Source organism: Grus americana, chromosome Z (genome assembly GCF_028858705.1).
Source record: "Grus americana isolate bGruAme1 chromosome Z, bGruAme1.mat, whole genome shotgun sequence".
Taxonomy (NCBI): domain Eukaryota; kingdom Metazoa; phylum Chordata; class Aves; order Gruiformes; family Gruidae; genus Grus; species Grus americana.
The window spans coordinates 26,892,501-26,912,500 of NC_072891.1; the positions used below are offsets into that span (position 1 = coordinate 26,892,501).

Sequence of the window (20,000 nt, forward strand, 5' to 3'; positions counted from 1 at the left end):
AGAGTTTCTTACATCTTCTCACTCCTCTCTCCAGCTGCAAAAGCTCTCTCTCTCTAAGTGTTTTTCTTCTTCTTAAATATGTTATCACAGAGGCGCTGATTGGCTTGGCCTTGGCCAGTGGCGGGCCCGTCTTGGAGCCGGCTGGCATTGGCTCTATCAGACACAGGGGGAGCTTCTAGCAGCTTCTCACAGAAGCCACCCCTGTAGCCCCCCCCGCTACCAAAACCTTGCCACACAAACCCAACACACTGAATCAGGTGGTGTATGAAACACCTGATTTAGAAGTATAAAATGGTTGCCTGCAGATCCAAGAACAGAGGGAGCTTTTTCTATATGCAATGCTAATTCATCTGCTCCATAACTCTTAGAAAAAAGTTTTCATTTTCTGCAATATTTCTAGGTAGTAACTCCCCCCAAACAAAAGGGTAATCTACTAATTGGTAGTTATAGTATTATTAGAAGCAAACAAGGCAGATTTTAATAATATTCAGTAGCTGCTAGCACAGAGTAACATAATCCAACATTGCCAGGGTGAACAGAACTTCACTGTTTGAAGATTAGTGTCTCTGAAGTCCATTAGCTGTAAGGTACTCAATATGACCAAAGGTATCAGAATGTAATAGCTCTTCTGTATAAACTCTTTAATGGGTTGAAATATTTGTAGATTTTATAGGTCTTATTTCTAGGTGGTTTGATGTAGAATAATTAATGAAGGAATAAATTCAATACATCATTTTTTATTTTTTTAATGCAATATTACTTTGCAAAAAATCTTATAACCAATTGAGATTATGTTAATCATAGGTGGAATAGTCTGAAAGTTTCTTTATATAAAAGGGTGTCAGCACTTCTTTCAGAAATGTCACAAGCTTGATGCATGCAAATAATATTTTTAATATTTAATATGTTCACATTTTTGTTTGGCTGTTTCACTAGTTTAGATTAGATAGGATGATGTATTGTGTAATGTGATAGAACAATTTTGTGTACCCTTAAATAAGCTACTACTTCTGCCATATTAGCTGAGGTTTTTATCATTAAGAAATACTGACTTAAAACTCATTTAATAAAACTTTGAAATGTTAACATAGGATGTTGCCTAAGCAGATTTCTTTGGTGGTTTTACATGCCTCTTAATTTTTTTTTTCAATATGTAGTGATTCAGAAGACATTAAACAGAAAGCAAAGGGGATCTCCAAAAAGAGAAGCACATCCAGCTCCTCTGATATAGAGTCCAGTTCGTCAGAAGAAAGCTCTTCGGACTCCAAGTCAGAATCAGACTCTAAAAGTGACTTTGAGTCTGGAAAATCTAGAAGTGCTACCTTCAGTAAGGTAAAATATATTTTTTGAAAAAAACTATAAAATATGAAAAGATGCATCTAACCATCTATACGTGTTTCTTTCTGTGGGAATGGAGATGGGTAGTAGGTTTATGGATATGTAAAAAAACAATTTCTGAAAAAAATTTTTTACTGTTCCTACGAAGACCATTCCCAAAGTAGTTTGATAGTATAAGCAAGGAAGCATATTTTATAATGAAAAGCATATTTTGGTTTTAATTCTGTTACATTTTTACTCCAGGTAGATGAAGAATAATAGAACCTAATTGTTTTTTTAGATTACTGTTGAACTGATGAAAGCATAGTACATGGGTATTTCACAAAAATAATATATTGATTTGGGATGATTATTATATTAAAATGGGATCTTAAAGTATAACTACTACAGGACCTGGGCCTGACAGAAAGCAATACCAAGAAACAAATGTTAGTACATTGTTTCTTAAAAGTTTGAGGACATTCTAGTAGAACCACTAGCTTTGTTTTAAAATTTCCTGTTAAAATTTAGAATAGTGCAGTTAATGCATCTATTACTGAGGTGTATACATAGATTAATAGAATTAATATTCTTAATGAGTAATCAACTTTTTATTGCTCTCTGTGTTTGAAAGGAATAAAGCTTATAAAGAGTTCCATTACTTCAAATTATATTAGCTTTCTTACAACATTTATGAAGTAGCAAACTTTCAGATGCATCTTTTTAAAATTGAATTCGGAAATGTGCAAAGATGCGAAAGTGTTCAGCAGAGCCATGCATGTGTCAAGTTTTAATTGCTTGCCTTAATGAAGAAAAAGAGGTTAAAAGTTCATTATACTCAAGCTAGCATTATAGAGCTAAAGCTAATAGCATGAATTGGTTTCTGTTTCTTTACCTACTTTTCATTTAAAAAAATAAATAAATGAGGAACTTTATCCTACATCTGTTAAGGTAGAAGAGTAAGTGAATTTCTGAAACTTACTTTTCTGTTGTGAAATATTCCCTGTGCATTTCTTTCTGTATTCTTTATAAAAATTTGAAGGGTAGAATTGTAGCTCAGAAGTTTCCATTTTAATACTGATAGGTGGTTTGGAAAATTAAGTGATAGTCTGATGCATTTTAAATTAAGCCAAGACATTTCGGTCAGGACTTCTGTATAGATTGCTGAATAGTCATAGTATCATAGAATATCAGGTCGGAAGGGACCTCAAGGATCATCTGGTCCAATCTTTCTTGGCAAAAGTTCCGTCTAGACAAAAGCACCATCTAGACAAGATGGCCCAGCACCCTGTCTAGCCAAATCTTAAAAGTGTCCAATGTTGGGGAATCCACCACTTCCCTGGGGAGATTATTCCAATGGCTGATTGTTCATTGTGACAATTTTTTCCTTATGTGTCCAATCGGAATCTCCCCAGGAGTAACTTGCACCCATTACCCCTCGTCTTTTGCATGTGTTTCCTTGTAAAAAGGGAGTCTCCATCTTCTTTGTAGCCACCCTTTAAGTACTGGAAGATGGTGATGAGGTCTCCCCTAAGCCTTCTTTTCTCAAGGTTGAACAAAACCAATTCTCTCAGCCTTTCTTCATACAGCAGGCTTCCCTTTGATCATCCTGGTGGCCCTTCCCTGGACCCTCTCCAGCCTGTCCACATCTTTTTTGTGTAGTGGGAACCAAAACAGAACACAGTATTCCAGGTGTGGCCTGACAAGCGCTGAGTAGAGTGGGATAACGACTTCTTTATCTCTGCTGGTGATGCCCTTGTTAATGCAACCCAGCCTCCTGTTGGCTTTCTTTGCCACCAGAGCACACTGTTCACTCACACTGAGCTTGCTGACCACCAGGACCCACAGGTCCCTTTCCACAGAGCGGCTCTCCAGCTGGGTGGATTATGTTTTCCCAGGTGCAAGACCTTACACTTGTCCTTGTTGAACTTCATAAGATTCTCGTTAGCCCACTCCTCCAGGCTATTTAGGTCTTCCTGGGGGGTGGCTCTCCCTTCTGAAGTGTCCACTTCCCCACTCAGCTTGGTGTGATTAGCGAACTTCGTCAGGTTACACTTGATCCCATCATCCAGATCTCATATGAAGATATTAAAGAGCATTGGGCCCAGTATCGATCCCTGAGGGACCCCACTTGTGACAGGTTGCCACTTTGAAAAAGAGTGATTTACCACCATGCTGTCAGTGCAGCCTGTCAGCCAGTTCCCCACGCACCTCACAGATCACTTGTCTAGACCATAACATATCAGTTTCTCTAGGAGGACGCCGTGGAGAACTGTACGAAAGCCTTGGAGAAATCCAGGTAGACAATGTCTACCTCTCATCCCACATCAACTTTGTTGTAGCAAGTTACTTTGTTGTAGAAGGTGATCAGGTTTGTCAAGTACATTGTGCCCTCGCTGAATCCATGCTGGCTTTTCCCAATCATCTGCTTCATTTGACTTGTGATGGCCCCCAGGAGGATTCGTTCCATAACTTTCCCAGGGGACTGAAGTAAGACTGATGGGGCTATAATTTCCTGGATCCTCCTGTAAGCCCTTCTTGTAGATGGGGGTGACATTAGCCTTCTTCCGGTGTTATGGGACATCCTCCAATCTCCACGACTTTTCAAAGATTATGGAGAGCAGCCTGGCAATGACATCAGCCAGCTCCCTTAACATCATCTCCTTGGGTGGATATTGTCAGGGCCCATCAATTTGTGAGGGTCAAGCTCCTGTAATAGTTCACATACCATAGTCAAACCAGATATCATTTGTTGCATTTGATGCAATTGTAGAAGCAGGTGAACAGATGTGTTTTGAACAGTTAAGAGTGGAGCCTGTAACTTTATTAAGCTGTTTTGATGTGCATCTCCTTTAACTGAGGAGGTAAGGCTTATTCTAAATCTTGAACTTATGATGTATGTAGTCTTTGTTTTGTCATTTTATAGGTCTACCTAGGAACTCTGAGTTGTAACCTTAAGTTTTAATCTCTTCTTCTTCTACCAAGCAGAACAAAAGAAGTGACACTGTAGCATTTAAGAAATCGAGGTGTGTTTCTGTAATTTGATCATCATTTCCTACCTGAGTACCACACTGGGTAACACACCTGTGTCAAAGTATGTCAAAGTTTTTTCTAGTAGAGAAGCCAAACTGAATCTTACCAAAAAATGGTAGCACAACAAATGTAACCTAAATCCTCTCAGAATAAACTCCTTTGATGCTAGATGGGATGTGAATTAATTTTACCAGTTTGCAGTTTCTCATATTAGCACAGTATTTGTTCACCAGAAAGTAACAGGTACTCTGACCTGCGTAGTCCTGAGCGGCCACTGCAAAACCGCATTCAAACAATAGTGTCTTCTCTCTGCTGCATCTGTCTGTTTTTCTCAGAATATCAGTACCATTTTTAATGATTTCTTTCACTACAGTTATCTAAATTGTCCTGGTTCTTTCACAGGATATATGAGGACTACTAGCATAAAGAAGCTTTTGTATTTTAAAACATCAGTCGAGAATGTGTGAAGTCAAATATGCTGAATAATATGAGAACCAGAATGTCCAAGAAATTTGGGATTGGTTTGTTGAAGTCAATGGAAAATTGTCAAGCCCTTGGATTTTAAGAGAAGAGAAGGAATGTTGCAGTAGTCCTGTAGTCTTTCTTGATTAAGCAGCACCTGAAAAGAAATGTGTTAGGAGCAAAAAGTATTTACAAGCAATTGACAAAAGACTTGATAGAGTCAAAGGGTAGAACTGAAAAACTGCAAAGCCTTTAAACATCACAAAAATATTAAAACAAATAGCAATGGGTTTATATGCATGGCAGCAAGAAAAGAAGCAAGGAGATTATTAAAAAGAAAAGATAGCATAGAGCTCACTATGCAAAAGCTAAATGTCTATGTTCCTTAAATTCTTTTTCACTAAGAAATTATACATGTAATGTAAGGGCAACAAGGGCAACTATGGCTGATGGACTGCAAACAGCAATGGTCATTTATGAAGGGGGCAGGGGGGAAAGTTAATTTAGCACTCTTGAACATAGAGGACTGTTTCAGTGTACTATATTAATCTCTAAGGACCATGAGGTTAGTTTCCATTTAAGCCATGTTGGATGCCTGCGTTTATACTTGAGGTGTTTCTGGTGCTTGGTTATTATATTCAGAAGCCCAGCTGGATGAGGAGGTGGAGGAGAGAATCACAGGTGTTTTGTATCAAAGGTGATTGTTATGCTAACTAGCTTAATAAATTTTTTTGAGATAGACCTGTTTTGAGCCCTATGATGATAGGTGGAGCTAACTGATGGTAGCCTAGATCCAGCCTTTCCAAGCTGGAAAGAAAAGCAATTGTTGACAACCTTTAAAGAAGGTTATAGATAAAGTCTAGTATAGAGCTCTTGTGTTGAGGTATATTTTACAGGAACCACCCATGTTTATTTTATTTCGAGGAAAATCTCGGAATTCTTCTGCTTCCTACATGACTTCAAGCCACCCAGGAAACAGATGGTTTCAACCAAGCTCTTAGAAATGCATGGGTTTTTTCTGATAGATTTTTATTGGAAAAGCCATTGCTTATATTATTCTGCTACAGGGCATTCTTAATTTGGTCAGTGTATATGGGGAGATGATTCATTAGGATTTCCTTTCCTTTTAAATAAAAGTGAAAAGATTTTCTGAAATACTGATAAGAGGAGTAGTTAGTAGGCTCTACTTTTACAGTTTCTCAGTTTGACACATATTATGAACTATGTTACATAGTTGATGTTTTGGGTGGTGTTTACCATTCTGTATGTTCTGTGGGTTCAATTGCCATGTTCAGCAGAATTTTCATAATAAAAAAGATTTGCTTACACTCACATAGGAGGTTAATTTGTGCATACATCCATGCATTTACTAGCATTAAAATAGGTTACAGAAACTTTGGATTATTTTTCCTGAATATATTATTAATGCTTTCATATTTTTTCTCTTGAAGAATCATTTTGAAAAAGCTGTTGTGTTCACTGTAATTGAGCTGCAGTGAATAGAAAACTCACTCTCTTGTACTGCGGTGTTTTATATCATTTTGAAATATGGATAGTTTCAGGTGTTCAGATACATATTATACTGTAAGCATAAATAGAGCTAAAATGCAGATTTGAGGATGATGCATGTATAAGTAGATGTCTCTACAGTGGGATTTTAAAATCAGCTACTGTTGACCTCCTTATACAAGTATAATACAGTCACTCAGCTGTTAAAAACCCGATCCACTATTTAAAAAATATACAAAAACAAATTGTCTATCTTTCTGCCTGATCTCTTTTCAAGTGCTAACACAATGGAAACAGTGGGTGATCTGTCAATGCATTTGGATTGTCAATGATGGTTTTGTATAAATATTGGGAGGATAAGAAATAAAATTCGCACAGCAAAATATGATTTCATCTGCCTTTTCTCTGCAGCTCCATGGCTCATGCTGCGGTGTGAAATTCTCATTTTACACACTTTGCAGGCGGAGCACATGAATTATGCATTGAGCAAGAGAAATCTCCTGCTTCAAGTCCTATATGCATTTACCAGGTTCTATCTCTATTACCAAGATGAATTGCAAATGGAGAAATGTTTGATGGAATATAGCTTAACTTCTTTGTTTAGTATTCTGCTTTTCCCCTAGTGGGCTCTCTTGGTAGGAAACTGGGTTATATTGTAGACACAGTTTTAAGAAAAAAGACGAAAACTTATGTTACGGAGAAATGCCAGGCACATCAGAGCCTTTTTATTGTCTTGATTTGAAATGCAAAGCTTTTTTCATTCAGTAGAAATATCTGTTGGTAGTGTTTGTTGCAGTCATTGGCTATTTATTATTCCTAGAAAGCCAATCAATTTTCTTTTCCTGGAAAAAACAAATTAAAAATAATCATGTTCGTAATAGGCAAGACCCATGTAAATAGATTTCTTTGGTGTTTTGTACAGAATTACACACAATTAATATATATACCCATATATAGCAATATATGTATAAATATGAAAATATTTATGTGTTTATGTGTATGTATAGCATACATACACGCACATGTAAGTAGTTGAGTATTTACTTAAGCTTGACACACTTGACTGAAGTAGAAAATAAGATGTGATCATACTTCAACATTAGCTTTATCTTGATTTAGTTAGCTTCTGATTTTACATTTCCCAGATGGTAGGTTTGTTGCGGGGGGGAAGGGGGGGAAGGAGTTGTTTGGGGTTTTTTTTAAAGTACAGTATTCTGAGAAAGCGTGGGAAGTTTTTCTTACCATGCAATACCTTGATGTAATGATTCTGTACTTGTGGCTTATCTTAGGACTATTTTATTTTATTTTGAAGTATAACAATTAAATTCTCTTGAAGGATTTTCTCTCCATTTTTAAAAATGAATTGCATAGTGGATTCAAAATAATATCAGTACAGAATTGCATTTTATCTTAAAATTACATATCAAGCATTCTGATATGTACTTAGTAACTACTTTAGAATGGAAAGATAAATAACAGGGAAAAAAAATTGAAGCATACTATTGGTGTTATTTGTACATAGAATGTCCTATCTTAATTGTCTTCAGTAAACAAATTAACAGTAAGAGGATTTCTTGGCTCTGACTCCTAATTTTTTTAAACATCTTGACCCAGCAATGCTGCCATTGGCAGAACTGAAGCATATTCAAAATTCTCATCCTTGTGCTATAGCCTCTCATGTGAGTGAGCTACTTTTTATAGACTTTAATTGGCTGCATAATAAAAGGGAATGGAGAAATCCCATCTCTACTAGCATAATTAGCAAATACAGAACTCTAGCTACAAATAACCTTTGAACCTTAATCATAGTTGAAGATAGAACTGTATCTTACGGATAAGTGGGGGTAGGCCATGAAACAGTTCAGAAATTGAGGGTTTCTTTTTAAAATATATTTGCATTTTGTTTAACCATGTTTTTTTAATATGTTCCAGTGTCTGAAGAATTTGTAGTTTAGCAAAAACATTGTGATACATAGTTTATAGTAAAAATGCTGCACATAACATCTAAACCCCTGATTCAGGGCTAAATATTCACCAAATGATGCTACAAAAAGATTTGGAATTCATTAAAAGAATTGTCAAGAAATTGTTTCTCTGACACTTCATAGATGTGAGTAATTCAGGTAGAACCTGTAGCTTATAAAACATACTATTCATCCTATTTCACAGATTTGAAAAAAAAAGCATAGCCAAAATAAGATTAATGACTTGCCAATAATCACACTGGAAGAGAAAAATGAAGCCTGGTAGTTGTGACCAGAATGGATCTTAAGAGAACGGGTTCTGCAGCAGAGTCCCTCGGTAATTCTGGACAAAGCATATAAGGAATGGAATAATTAGCACCATTTTTTAAAGATGTTATGTAATATTTCCTTTGTCCAGAGAAGTTTTGTGTTTCAGATAAATCAGCGATAGTAGAACACTCAAATAACATAGTGATAAGGACCATTGAAGTATGTTGATTTAAAAATAATTTTAAAAATACTGGCTTCCATTCTTCTCTGTCCACAAGATTGTTCTGCTCCCAGAATATCTACAGTACATCTGTATTGATCACATGAATGGCTACTATCTATTTGAGCTATGGGTTTATTTGAAGAAAAAGATGGTCAATGTCATTTTGGCTTAGGTAAAGCCTGATAGTCATTGACATCAACAGCTTCAAATAGCAAGAATGTGAGCTGATTTCTTCCATGTTCTTTAGAGGGAACTGTGGAATTTCTCCCAAAATTGGAAAAAAAAATAGGCTTGGCATTATTGTTGTTAGGTTACAAGTGATCATGAGACTGAGAGACTAGAAGAAAGGGAATACACCTTTAGCAAATAGGAGTCATTTTATTCTATGGTGATAGTCAAAGAAAGTGATTCTAGCTGCTGAGTTTCTGAGAGGACTCCAAGCTCCTGTAGGAATTTGTATCCTGAGTACCTGAAGAGACTGTGACAGCTTGCAAGTAATGCTTGAGAAATGGAGGCCCAGATGGGCATACAGAGTTTTACTGATTTATATAGACCTGTTAATTTATTAGAAAAGATAAAAGAATAATATATGTATACGCATTTGGCTGTCATGTCCTGTTGAAGAGGAAACTGGTAAACTAAAAGGTTCACAGAAGTGTGACTGCTGCAAAGACTATGTTTAAATTACTTGCAATACCTTTTGTAGTGAGCAATGTCTTAAGTTCTAAAGGCAGTTGACAAATTCTCTGAAAGAACGACAAAGCCTCCTGTCCTGCAAGTGAGGCAGAGAGAGTAAAGGCAGAAGTTCTTCAGCCGATCCAGATGAAGGATGCTTGAGTGGGTAGGAACAGCATGATGACAAACTGTCTGATGAGCATCCAGCAGGATACATGTCCAAGTTCTGGCTACATCCAAAGATCAATCCTTTTTACTAAACCATCCTATTGGGAGTCCATATTGAGCTGTGACACACTAAATTCTGTCCTAAATCGTCACTGTCTAGATGTGTTCTGTAGGTATGACCAACAGTTTAGAACTTTATATTTAGCTGTATTGAAACATTTTGTTGAAATATTGTGTTTGCCGAGTCACTGAGATTACTGTATTAGTGCTCTACTTAAAGTGCTGCCAATCCTCATGATTAGAACTCATCTTAAGGCTTAAAATTAAAACTTTTTTTGTGACAAAAATCAACTTTTTGTTATTTGTCCAACAATGCAGTAAAATCCCAGTAGATGAAGGTACAGGATTCCATATTCCTATATAAATGCAAATAACACTACTTTCTCATTGAATGGATTTTGTCTTGGTTTTCATATGGTAACAGAAATGTTAGTATCCAAGTATTTTGTCTTAAAAAAAAAAAAAAGCCACTATCTCTATTTTAATAGTCTGAACAGAAGTATCTGATTTGTCATCAAAAGTTTTCTTTGAGTAGCAACTACTATTAATATTAAACAAAAACATGGGCTTCAGTGCAGTAAATGTAACTCAAATGTGGAGTTTAGGTTCAACTTACTTGTACGAAGAAATCTTTCTCACTTGGTGAATTCTTTGAATGCCGAGCCCTGAAAATGGATACGTTTTTCTTTTACAGCAGAGAAAATATGCTTTGCTTTAAAAAAGTATTAAAGACTTTTCTTTTGCTAATATGGTAAAAGATGAAATATTCATGTATTTTGACAGAAAGAAGAAAAACCAGTAGAAGATAGAAAAGCTCCAAATAAACAAGATGTGTTTCTCTTAGATTTAGATGATTGTAAGTATCTTGATTAAAGCTTCATTTTTCCCATGGCATAAATTCAATTCAGTTAATTCAATGAATTTTAAATGTCCGAAACATTGATTCTTTTCATTTATTCTACCAGCTTCCTGACAAAAAAATAATTGCTTAGACTATCAACTAATTTTTAAGCAAAATTATTACAATTTCTGATTTTGTTTATTTTGGAACTGAGAAATAGTTTCAAAATTTAGAATGTATTGGTAAGTAAAACATTTATTTTGAGAAGTTTTGTATGTCTGGACCTGTTTCCTGTTAAACTGGGCTTATTTTCTCAGGTGCCAGTGGATGTTATTTGTACAATATCTGTGCAACCTCTGAACCAATTGTGGTTCTATAATAAGATACTGAAAATCACGATTTTGAAGAACAGATTAAAATGTCATCTTGGAAGGGTAGGGTAGCTGGCACTGTTACTTGGCTATGCTTTCTAATGCCATTCCTCAACTTTACTTTTATAGGTGCAACACATGTTAGAAATGCATTAGTATCTATGTTGTTCCTAACTTGTAAATGAAAATGTGCTGTATAGTATGGATCAGACTGAAGGATAAAATAGAAGAAAAAATGGGAAAGGAGGACAAAATATTTTTAATGTAAATAACATGTGGTCTATACATCAATCAGTTTTATTTATATTTTCATCATTTGAGTATTGGGGCTATATGTCTGAAAAAATAATCTGCTATTAAGAAACATATATACAAGGATAAAATAATTAGATCAAGATGTAAAACCTTTTTACATGTAATGAAAATAGCTCATTGTTCTTCCCAGTATTCTGATTTTTTTTTTTAAGTATCAATTGCCTTTTTACTTCTAGTCTGTCCTGTGACAACTCCTGTGGCAGTTCCTACACCAGCGGTTTTGTCCCCAAGTTTAACAGCAGACCTAGAGGGATTAAGTCTGTCAAGTTCATCAGTCATTGATGTAAGTAGCCTTTAAAAAAGTGGGGTGTGTGGAGGCGTGGCTGTAGGGGGGGTGTCTTAATTGAAGCATTTCACGTGTTTTTGAGGCAGTCATTAAAGTGATTCTCAGCTATAAAAGTCTTGTATGAAATTCTAGTTTACATGCAAGTCTGGCAGCTTTTTTTGATCTATAATAATTACATTCTGAAATGTGGAGAAAAGTATGAATATTGTTTGTCTGGGAAGGATGCCTTCAAGGATTTTTAGCCTTCTTTTTCATTCTGTCTTTTTTTCTGCCTCAGGGAAACTTTAATTCACAAATTAAGTATCCAAACTATACGAATCTTTCAAACAATCTAGTTACGACACTATCAAAAATAAATGACAGGAAAATCACATACCTGTTAATCCTCAGCCTCTTTGTTTACCATACATGCCTCCAATTATGACATTTTGCCACTTGGAAGTAATTTTTCATGAGTATACAAAGTATAGCCCCTGGGTGCAAATAAAAAGGGTATAGATTTACAATCAGTGGTGTATCAGTATGTGTCATGATTCATTTTGTTAGTGCTTTCTGCTTTGTAGCACTTTCCATTAGGGAATCTCAAAACTATAGGTATAATTAAGGTTAGCAAAGTCATGGAGGTAGAGAGCATTCCTTTGTTGGGGGAAAGCATAGTAGTTTGTAGTAGTTTGCGTTCTTTTTTTGGTTTTGGGTTTTTGATTTTTTTAAATTTTTTTTTAGTCATTTGTGTGTCCAATTTAATTTTGCCATTTAATAAGAATTGGAGTCACCAGAAAAAATACCAGAGGCACATACATTTTTTAGCCTAGCCTTGTTTCTAATGAGGCTGGTATGTAAAGCCTACATTGCAAATTTAATAATTGCTGGTAAAGTACTTTGTGCTGGCTTTGGGAACAATACATTTGCAAAATCAAATACTTCTTACATAAAGAAAGTGCATGAATGTTTTGACTGAAGAAATAAAAGATCTTAGCTAATGATTCAGTTTCATGTTTACAGGCTTTAAAATTTGGTGTTGAAAAGGTAGAATTTCAGATAATGTGTTGGATATTAGCCTTATCTAAGAAAATTGTGATGCCATTTAAATTTCAAGCAGAGCAGTAACAATCTGTGGATATGCAGTCACTTTACCTTATGTGTATTTGTTCACATAACGCAGTCTGAAAATGCCAGAAATTCTCTTCCATGTTACTTTGCAGTGCAGTGTGCAGCGTTAGGTGGCAAGCCTGCATTTAACCACACCTGTGTTGTTATCCCTGTGATTGCAATGCCACCATTGCTTCTTTGCCATCCTTTATGGCTTTGACAGCTCAAAACAGATGCAATCATCTGTTCTCCTGGCTCTGGGTTAGCTTAAGACTGACTCTGGTGTCTTTGCTTTACTTCAGAGTAATCATCCTTGAGGGTAGGTTAAAGATAGCAATCAGTAATGTCATGTGCTTGAGAACACCTTGTTTGCCAATGTCTTTAGTCCTTTCATCATCTACAGTACAAGTACATATGTTCCACTCCCACATTCATGCTTGCTTTCCTCGTGAGTGCCATTATTGCTAAATTGCTTCTCCCCATTATTCAGAAGGTAGCTGCAATGGAATAGAGATGTTGGATAGAAAGAGCTAGAAGGTGTAGGCTAAACAGTGGAAGAAGTTCTGTGTGAAACAGTTGGTTCTGCAAAATGCTTCTGTCTTGGTAGTGTTGAGTTCCTGGTAAAACATGTAACCAGCAAAGAAGCTGGAACATTTCCTAATACTCCCTGCTCTGGAAACAACTCAAATCACATAAGAACTAATTGTTGCTGCCTGGATAGTGATTACATGTTTTAGGCTGTATTCTGTTTTCAGATCTAAGCTCAACTCTCATTGACGTTGATAATAATTGCAGAGGTACATGAGGTCCTTTGCTGAGTTTTGTGCATCAGGAAGCAACAAAAATTAAAAGCTAAGGTTAAAAACTGTTCTTTCAAATGATATACATATACTATAAAAAGTCTTGCATGCAAGTAGTTAAATAACTATTGTTATGTTGTTCAGCATCATCAGGTAATTTTCTAGAAACGAAAACATAAAACCAGCTTTTAAGACTTGATGTGGGAATGTCCCACTTAAAATGGTATTTTGAATTTAATCTGTGATGACTAATTCTAAAAATAAGGAGGATAGTTGTTATACTTCAGAAAACTTTTTCTTCCTTCAATGGGAGTGAAAATGAATTTAACTGTAGGGCACATGCCAAACTAACAGTGAGAAATTAATTTATTACTAGGCAATGGAGAGCATGGAGTAAAAATAGATAAGTACAGTATATGACCCTAATATCAAAGAAATGTAGCAGCCACTTATCTTGGAATATGTCAGGCAGTCTATTATTCAAATCATTCAGCACTGTAATTGGATACAGCTTTTAGAAAACTTAGAACTCCAAATTTATAGCTGCTGAACATTGTAGAAAGCATAAATACAAGAATGGCTTTATGGTAATGGTATGGGTCTCATTAAAACTACAAAATCAAAATATCCTTTAATAGAAACTACAGTATACAACCTGATGCTTTGTCCTGCGGCTCAGTTGTTTTTATGATTCATGTTTACATATAACATATTTCCCCCTCATGCACACATGCATATTATAGTTTGTTTCAGGAAAAACAAAATTCTTTGGTAATTTATGGATAACTTTCTTCCAACCGGATGCAAAACATGCTAAATCCTTGTGCATGCTTCTGCCCTGGTACATGTCGTCCAGCTTCAGGTGGCTCAACTGCACTAGGTAACTGAGGTCACTAGAAGCTACCATAGGGCTTTTCGGGGCATGCACACAAGAGAAGTCAGACCTAGGTGCTTGGGGAAACTCTGGATTTGGAGTCAACTGAGTTTTAGATGGATACGTGAAGATGCAGTGCCAATGAAAAACAGGAGGTGAGAGAAAGCTGCACACTCAGTGTAAAGCGGTTATCTGGAAACGCTGGAAATGGGTGTTGTCCTCTAAAGGGAGGTTATAAAGTGAGAGAAGAGGGAATTGAAAGCAACACTCATGAATGTCATAAGGACAGGGAGGGTTATAACCTGCTGCAGGAAGTAATATTTTGGGCAGGAATGGTGACAGGAGGAAGAGGACAGCTATGGTATTGGAGAGAAGTTGAAGAGGGGAGTGATCATCTGTTCCTAGCCATCACACAGCTGATGAGAAAAAAAGTTAAACCACCTGTTCTTTTCTCATTAAGTTTTTAGATGGTAAAAATGTACAAGCAACTGCTCTCCTAAATGTATAGAGCCCTAAGTATGCTGCATATGGTAATTAACTGGTAAAAATGGCACATACTTTAAAAAATAAAATTAGTGAGAAGGAAATACTGCTTTGGTAGCAATAAATTTGTTACAATTCAGAACAGTGTTAGTGCAAGGGAGAATTGACAGCTGGATATGAGTTCTGATGGTAGCAGCAGTTGGATGGGGCAAAAAGTGGGTGGAATTGTGGGCTGAGTTGAGTAGGATTTGAGGGGAGAAGATTGTTTCCTGTGCCCCAAAGAGAGCATAATTTTGGGGGAAAGTCAAGGGTCGGTAAGAGAAGTTCATGACAAAAGCATGTAGTAAAAGACGGGAAAACTCTTGTTGTAGTGAGGAGGTACTTATAAAAATATTTGATGCAACAATTTAGTGTTGCCATTAGTTATTGTGCGTATGGAATTATGGTATAATTGTAGAAGTGGTATGACTTTACTTACTAAAATTTTATTCAGCATGGCCAGTGTATTCTCTTGATAGTAGTTATTACCAATGATATGGTTTTTGTTGTTTCCTACTACTTGGGGTTCCACAGAAACTCTTTAGGAAGGGAGGCGTAAATCATCTTGTTTTCTGTCTCATGTCTTCTAGAGAACTTTTGACTGAGATCCACTTTGAGAACTTCTTTAGGGTGGTGATGCGTAGAGCAGAAATAATAGCTTTTGACAAAAGTCAAGGTCGAGCTGCAGACCTGTCAAACCAGATGATAAATACATTTAATTTCAAATTGAGCACACTTACAGAATTCCTTGAGAAACAGTAAACATGAATTCCCTTAATATTCAACTAGAGATATTTTCAGAATAGGAGAACACCTTAAATGGTATTTTATTTTAGTTGTTGACATAGTCTTTACAGTGGAAAACTTTCTTATTATTTAGGTTGCTTTGTCCATTTAGGTCATTTCTAATTCCACTATAGCAAGTGTTAGAACTGACTTTGAAGTATGTTCTTTTCCTTTGTGAAGAATCTCTTCTTAGAAGTACCAGGAACACAAGGATTGCAGTAATGGATTATGTCATGGTTCTAGTCTGGTATGCAGCTTGCAGGAAAGGTTAGCATGAGGTGCATAAGAATTTTCAAAGTCCTACAGTAGAGAAATGAATAGTAGTTCTTCCAAATAGCTATTGGTGTACACTCAACTTCATGAGTTTTATTTCTTCAAAGCTTTGTTAGCAGTATTTATTCTATAACTAGATACATTTATCATCCATATAAGCTGTAGTCTGAGTTCTTACCTCAGGAATGGCTGTATCAGAAGAAACATTAACTTGTTAATGTCATGAAACAGATGTAGTGCAATCAATTATGATAGCAGTGGACTGCATGCGATGGCTTGACTTGATTCTTGGTACTCTGGTGCTCCATGTTCTCATAAAGATTTTGATCAACTACCACTGTTTCTTAACTAACTAGTTTTATATTTCTCTAAATATATCCAGTCCCTCTTAGGACATTTCTAAATTTTTTTTTTTTTACTCAGACAAAAGATGTTTCTTTTAAATCACTTTTCAAGGTTAGCCACACCTTCCCTTTTATCAGATGTCTTTGTGGTTTTGTAGTAGGATAACACAGGCTTATGGTATCCTTGATATCATTTTATTATTTTTTATATTTTGCCATTTACCCCCTTGTTTTTCAGCTTTCTAGAAGAAATGTCTTATCCTTTTGGTGTCTAATCGCAGGACAGCTTTTTCCTATGCATTAAATATTTTCGTTATATTTCTTCTGAAGCCCATCTTTTTATATAAAGATTGAATTTGGGAAGGTTTGTTGAAGGGAGTTGAAGGGGAAAGTGTGCCACAAGATAGTCTGCTTGTATCCTATCCATGTGTGTGCTTATAACTTGTTTGCATTGTTGACCACACTTGCACATTGAGCAGAGATGTTTTTGGACTTCTGCATAGTTTTCTCTCCAGCTTCGTTTCTTAAGATGGTGCTTTTTCCATGTAGAACAGTTTAAAGTATCTGCGTTGTCTGTATTTCCCCCTACTCTGTGCTCTGCAAGAGCATAAGACTTAATTGAAACCACTTTTTACAAATATCATATGTTAGTAGGTTGCCTATGAAAGTTTGTACCTATGAAGCAAATGAAAAGGTGTAGTCTTAAATTTAATAGTTAAAAAGCAACTTTCTCTGAGTGCTGCCCAAAATTCAGCTGTGCAGCTGATTAGGTGTGACTGATGCTTGTGGGAAGGCAGTGTGGTCCAGTGGATACAGAACTGGGTGTTACATATGGAAAATGAGTTCTATTTTTGGCTTACTACTTGCTGTGTGATCTGCAGGGAGTAACTTAATCTTTTAGTTTTCCATCTGAAAAATGAGGATAATGATGCTTACTCACCTTGGGAAAGCACTTGGATATCTACAAATGAATGTAGCTGCTCATCAGCAGATATTAACCATTGCCAAGACAGAAGAAGGAATGAAACAAAGACCTCCTGCATACTTAATTTTATTTTTCTGGGTTTATGTAAATCTGTTGTATAAGAGGGTGTTCTTAAATTGGTAACATAATATACGTGTTACATCAAATATTTGAAAGTTATAATTTCAAATTTTTCAGAAATAGCATCTACATGATTTTAAAAATGATAGCTTGAAAAAAACCCAGTTATGACATTATTTTGTAAAGTGTCATTTCTCCTTTATTCTTTAGTTAAAAATCTATTTATCAATACTTGTGATGTTTGTTAGTTTTCAAGCCTTTAAAAATACCTGTCTTATGTTTATTGAATGTGGTAATACTTAACAAGCTCTACACTTAAGAACCTTCAAATTCTTTTCTTTTAAATAAATCAGAGAATTTAATTTGGAAGTTCAAACATGATCTTCTGAGTCAGAAACAAGTTTCTGATACAAGACACTGGCCCAAATAATAGTATGCCCAGTCTGAGAGGTTTATATTATATTATATTATATTATATTATATTATATTATATTATATCTATGTATAATCTCATTTATTTAGTTGATTATTGTGTGGTTTAGTACTAGATACTTTCCAGATTGCGTTTTTAATTTATGCTTTTATATATAATGTATACATTATATGTTTTATATATCTATGTTATGAAGTACATACAATGTATAACTACATAAATATAATGTATAATTAGTTAGCAAGTTGTATAGTAATTAAATCGTGTTCTGAGTGACTAGGTCTTTGATTACAGTAGTACTCCTGATTCAATGCTATTTTGCTGTTTTGTTATCTTGGAGTGAAAAAGATTAAACCAATATTCAAATATTGTATTTAAAAATAAAAGTGCTAAAATTGCATAGTAAAGTGCAATTACAATATTAAAATCCTTTTTATAAAATAGAAATTAAATTGGAGGAAGGGTATTGCAAAAAAGAAACTCCTTTAGATAAGTTACCGTGAGGATGTGAGGACACCCTTGATCTTTTTTTGCCTTCTGTTAAAAGTCAGTACCGTCCTTAAAACTAATCCAACTTTTTTGATGATTAAATACTTAGATCTATGAGAGAATTTGAAGTAATGCTTCTTTTTCTTTCCAACATGAAAAATACATATACTATGCTCCTTAAAATAGGACTGCTGTAAGTAGAGTTGGTGCTAGGTGTTTAAAAACAAGCATGTGTAATGCATGATGATGATTCCGTAAGTTATTCTTTAAATATGTGGTGTGGTAATGCACGTAAAACAGAGTGTCTGTATGTGTGTTGTGCTATGTAACTCAGACAGAAGAGAGGGGTAACCCAAGCTGTATTTTTGTTTTATTTTGTCAATAAAACCTAGCTCTTAAAAATTTCAACCACATCTTTCTAAGGTAACATTTACCTCCTCACATCTTTAGCATCTATCAGACATGACATGGGACATATTCATTGACCCTAAAAATTTTCATCAGTCTCATGCACTGGAAGGGGGCAGCCCCAGCCAGACAAGAGGCTCATTTCAATTTTAACGGCTGTAATTAAAGGTTAATTCACTGAGTCAGGATTAACGAGGAAAGTACAAATGATAGGCAAGCAGCTGCCTTTATAATACAGGATTAGAACAATGCAATTACAATAAGAATTAGAAAAAATCAACTTGCTGAAAAGGTTCTGTAATGAATGAACTGCATTTCTCTGTTCTTAATTGTGGTACTTAAACATGAAGACTGTGCAGCACAGTTGGGGGTTTTTTTTGTTGTAATAACACTTGATCAACAGTGTGTCTAATAAGATAGTATGCCAACTACAATGACAGCAACTGTTATATTGATAAATTTAATACTGCGCTGTACTGAAAACACTCAGGCTGACTTTTATGTTGTATCTATATATGCTAGCCACATAGGTGACTGATTTGAACTTTGTGATTAGAGATTTATTTCTGTTACTCTTTTGCAGTTGCTTATTTTAGCCAGTTTCTTTAAACAATCTTAAAATTATATTGAATTTTTAGAAAAAAAATTACTTAAAAGTTCTCCTTTACATTATCCCCACTCATTTTATGTGATATTCTTAATATCTGAAAAATAATTTTAGTTTTTAAATCAATATATATATCAGATACACTCTGACTTTAATATCCTATTGTAACTATATGTGTACTGCAGCTGCATTGGTTGGTATAATTTAAAAGTTGGTATAGTGATGCTTTCACACAGTCCCGTCTTGTGCGGTGCCAAGCACATGGGTCGTGCATGTATAAATGTAAAAACACATTGCAAAGTAAAGTTCTGATCACCTCTTCTTAGGAATTTCCTTTGAAATTTCTGACTTGTAAGTAAACATATCAAATAGAAACAGCTTTGTAATAAAAGCCAGCCACGTAACATTCTAAATCGAAGGGTTAGACTATTGTCGTTTCTTAATTTTGAAGTATCAAATAATTGTGCAAAAAAGTCTTCAAAATTGTCTCTCTATGCAAATAAGTAGTCTGGAATTTTTCAGGCACTCCTGTTCTCAATTGCTAGTTTTAAAGTCTGTTCACTTCTCTGTTCTCTTTTTAAGTTCAAAAATCCAACGTCTGTAATAGTCTATTTAAAAATTTCTGTTTACTGCTTATCTAAGACTTTGGAAGTATATGCAGCCATAGGTGCCTGAATTTTCAAAAGATAGTATTTCACAAAGGCAATCAGGAGACTACTCTGAAAACTGAGGCTCCATGAAAGAACTATGCATTTTTATCAGTTGCTTTAGAGTTGTGCTGAAATATCATCTGGATGCTGGAATGTGGCTGAGCATTGGTACTTTAGAACTAAAAA

General features: G+C 35.3%; 1 protein-coding gene across 3 annotated transcripts in view; it reads left to right on the forward strand.

Annotated features, from left to right (window-relative positions):
- AP3B1 (adaptor related protein complex 3 subunit beta 1) overlaps positions 1-20,000 on the forward strand; it is a 173,287-nt gene that overhangs the window by 104,146 nt on the left and 49,141 nt on the right. For all 3 annotated transcript variants that reach the window (XM_054811067.1, XM_054811068.1, XM_054811066.1), the window contains exons 20-22: positions 1,158-1,332; positions 10,465-10,537; positions 11,385-11,491. In XM_054811067.1, coding sequence (XP_054667042.1) covers positions 1,158-1,332; positions 10,465-10,537; positions 11,385-11,491 — 355 coding nt within the window. The remainder of the gene's footprint in view (positions 1-1,157; positions 1,333-10,464; positions 10,538-11,384; positions 11,492-20,000) is intronic.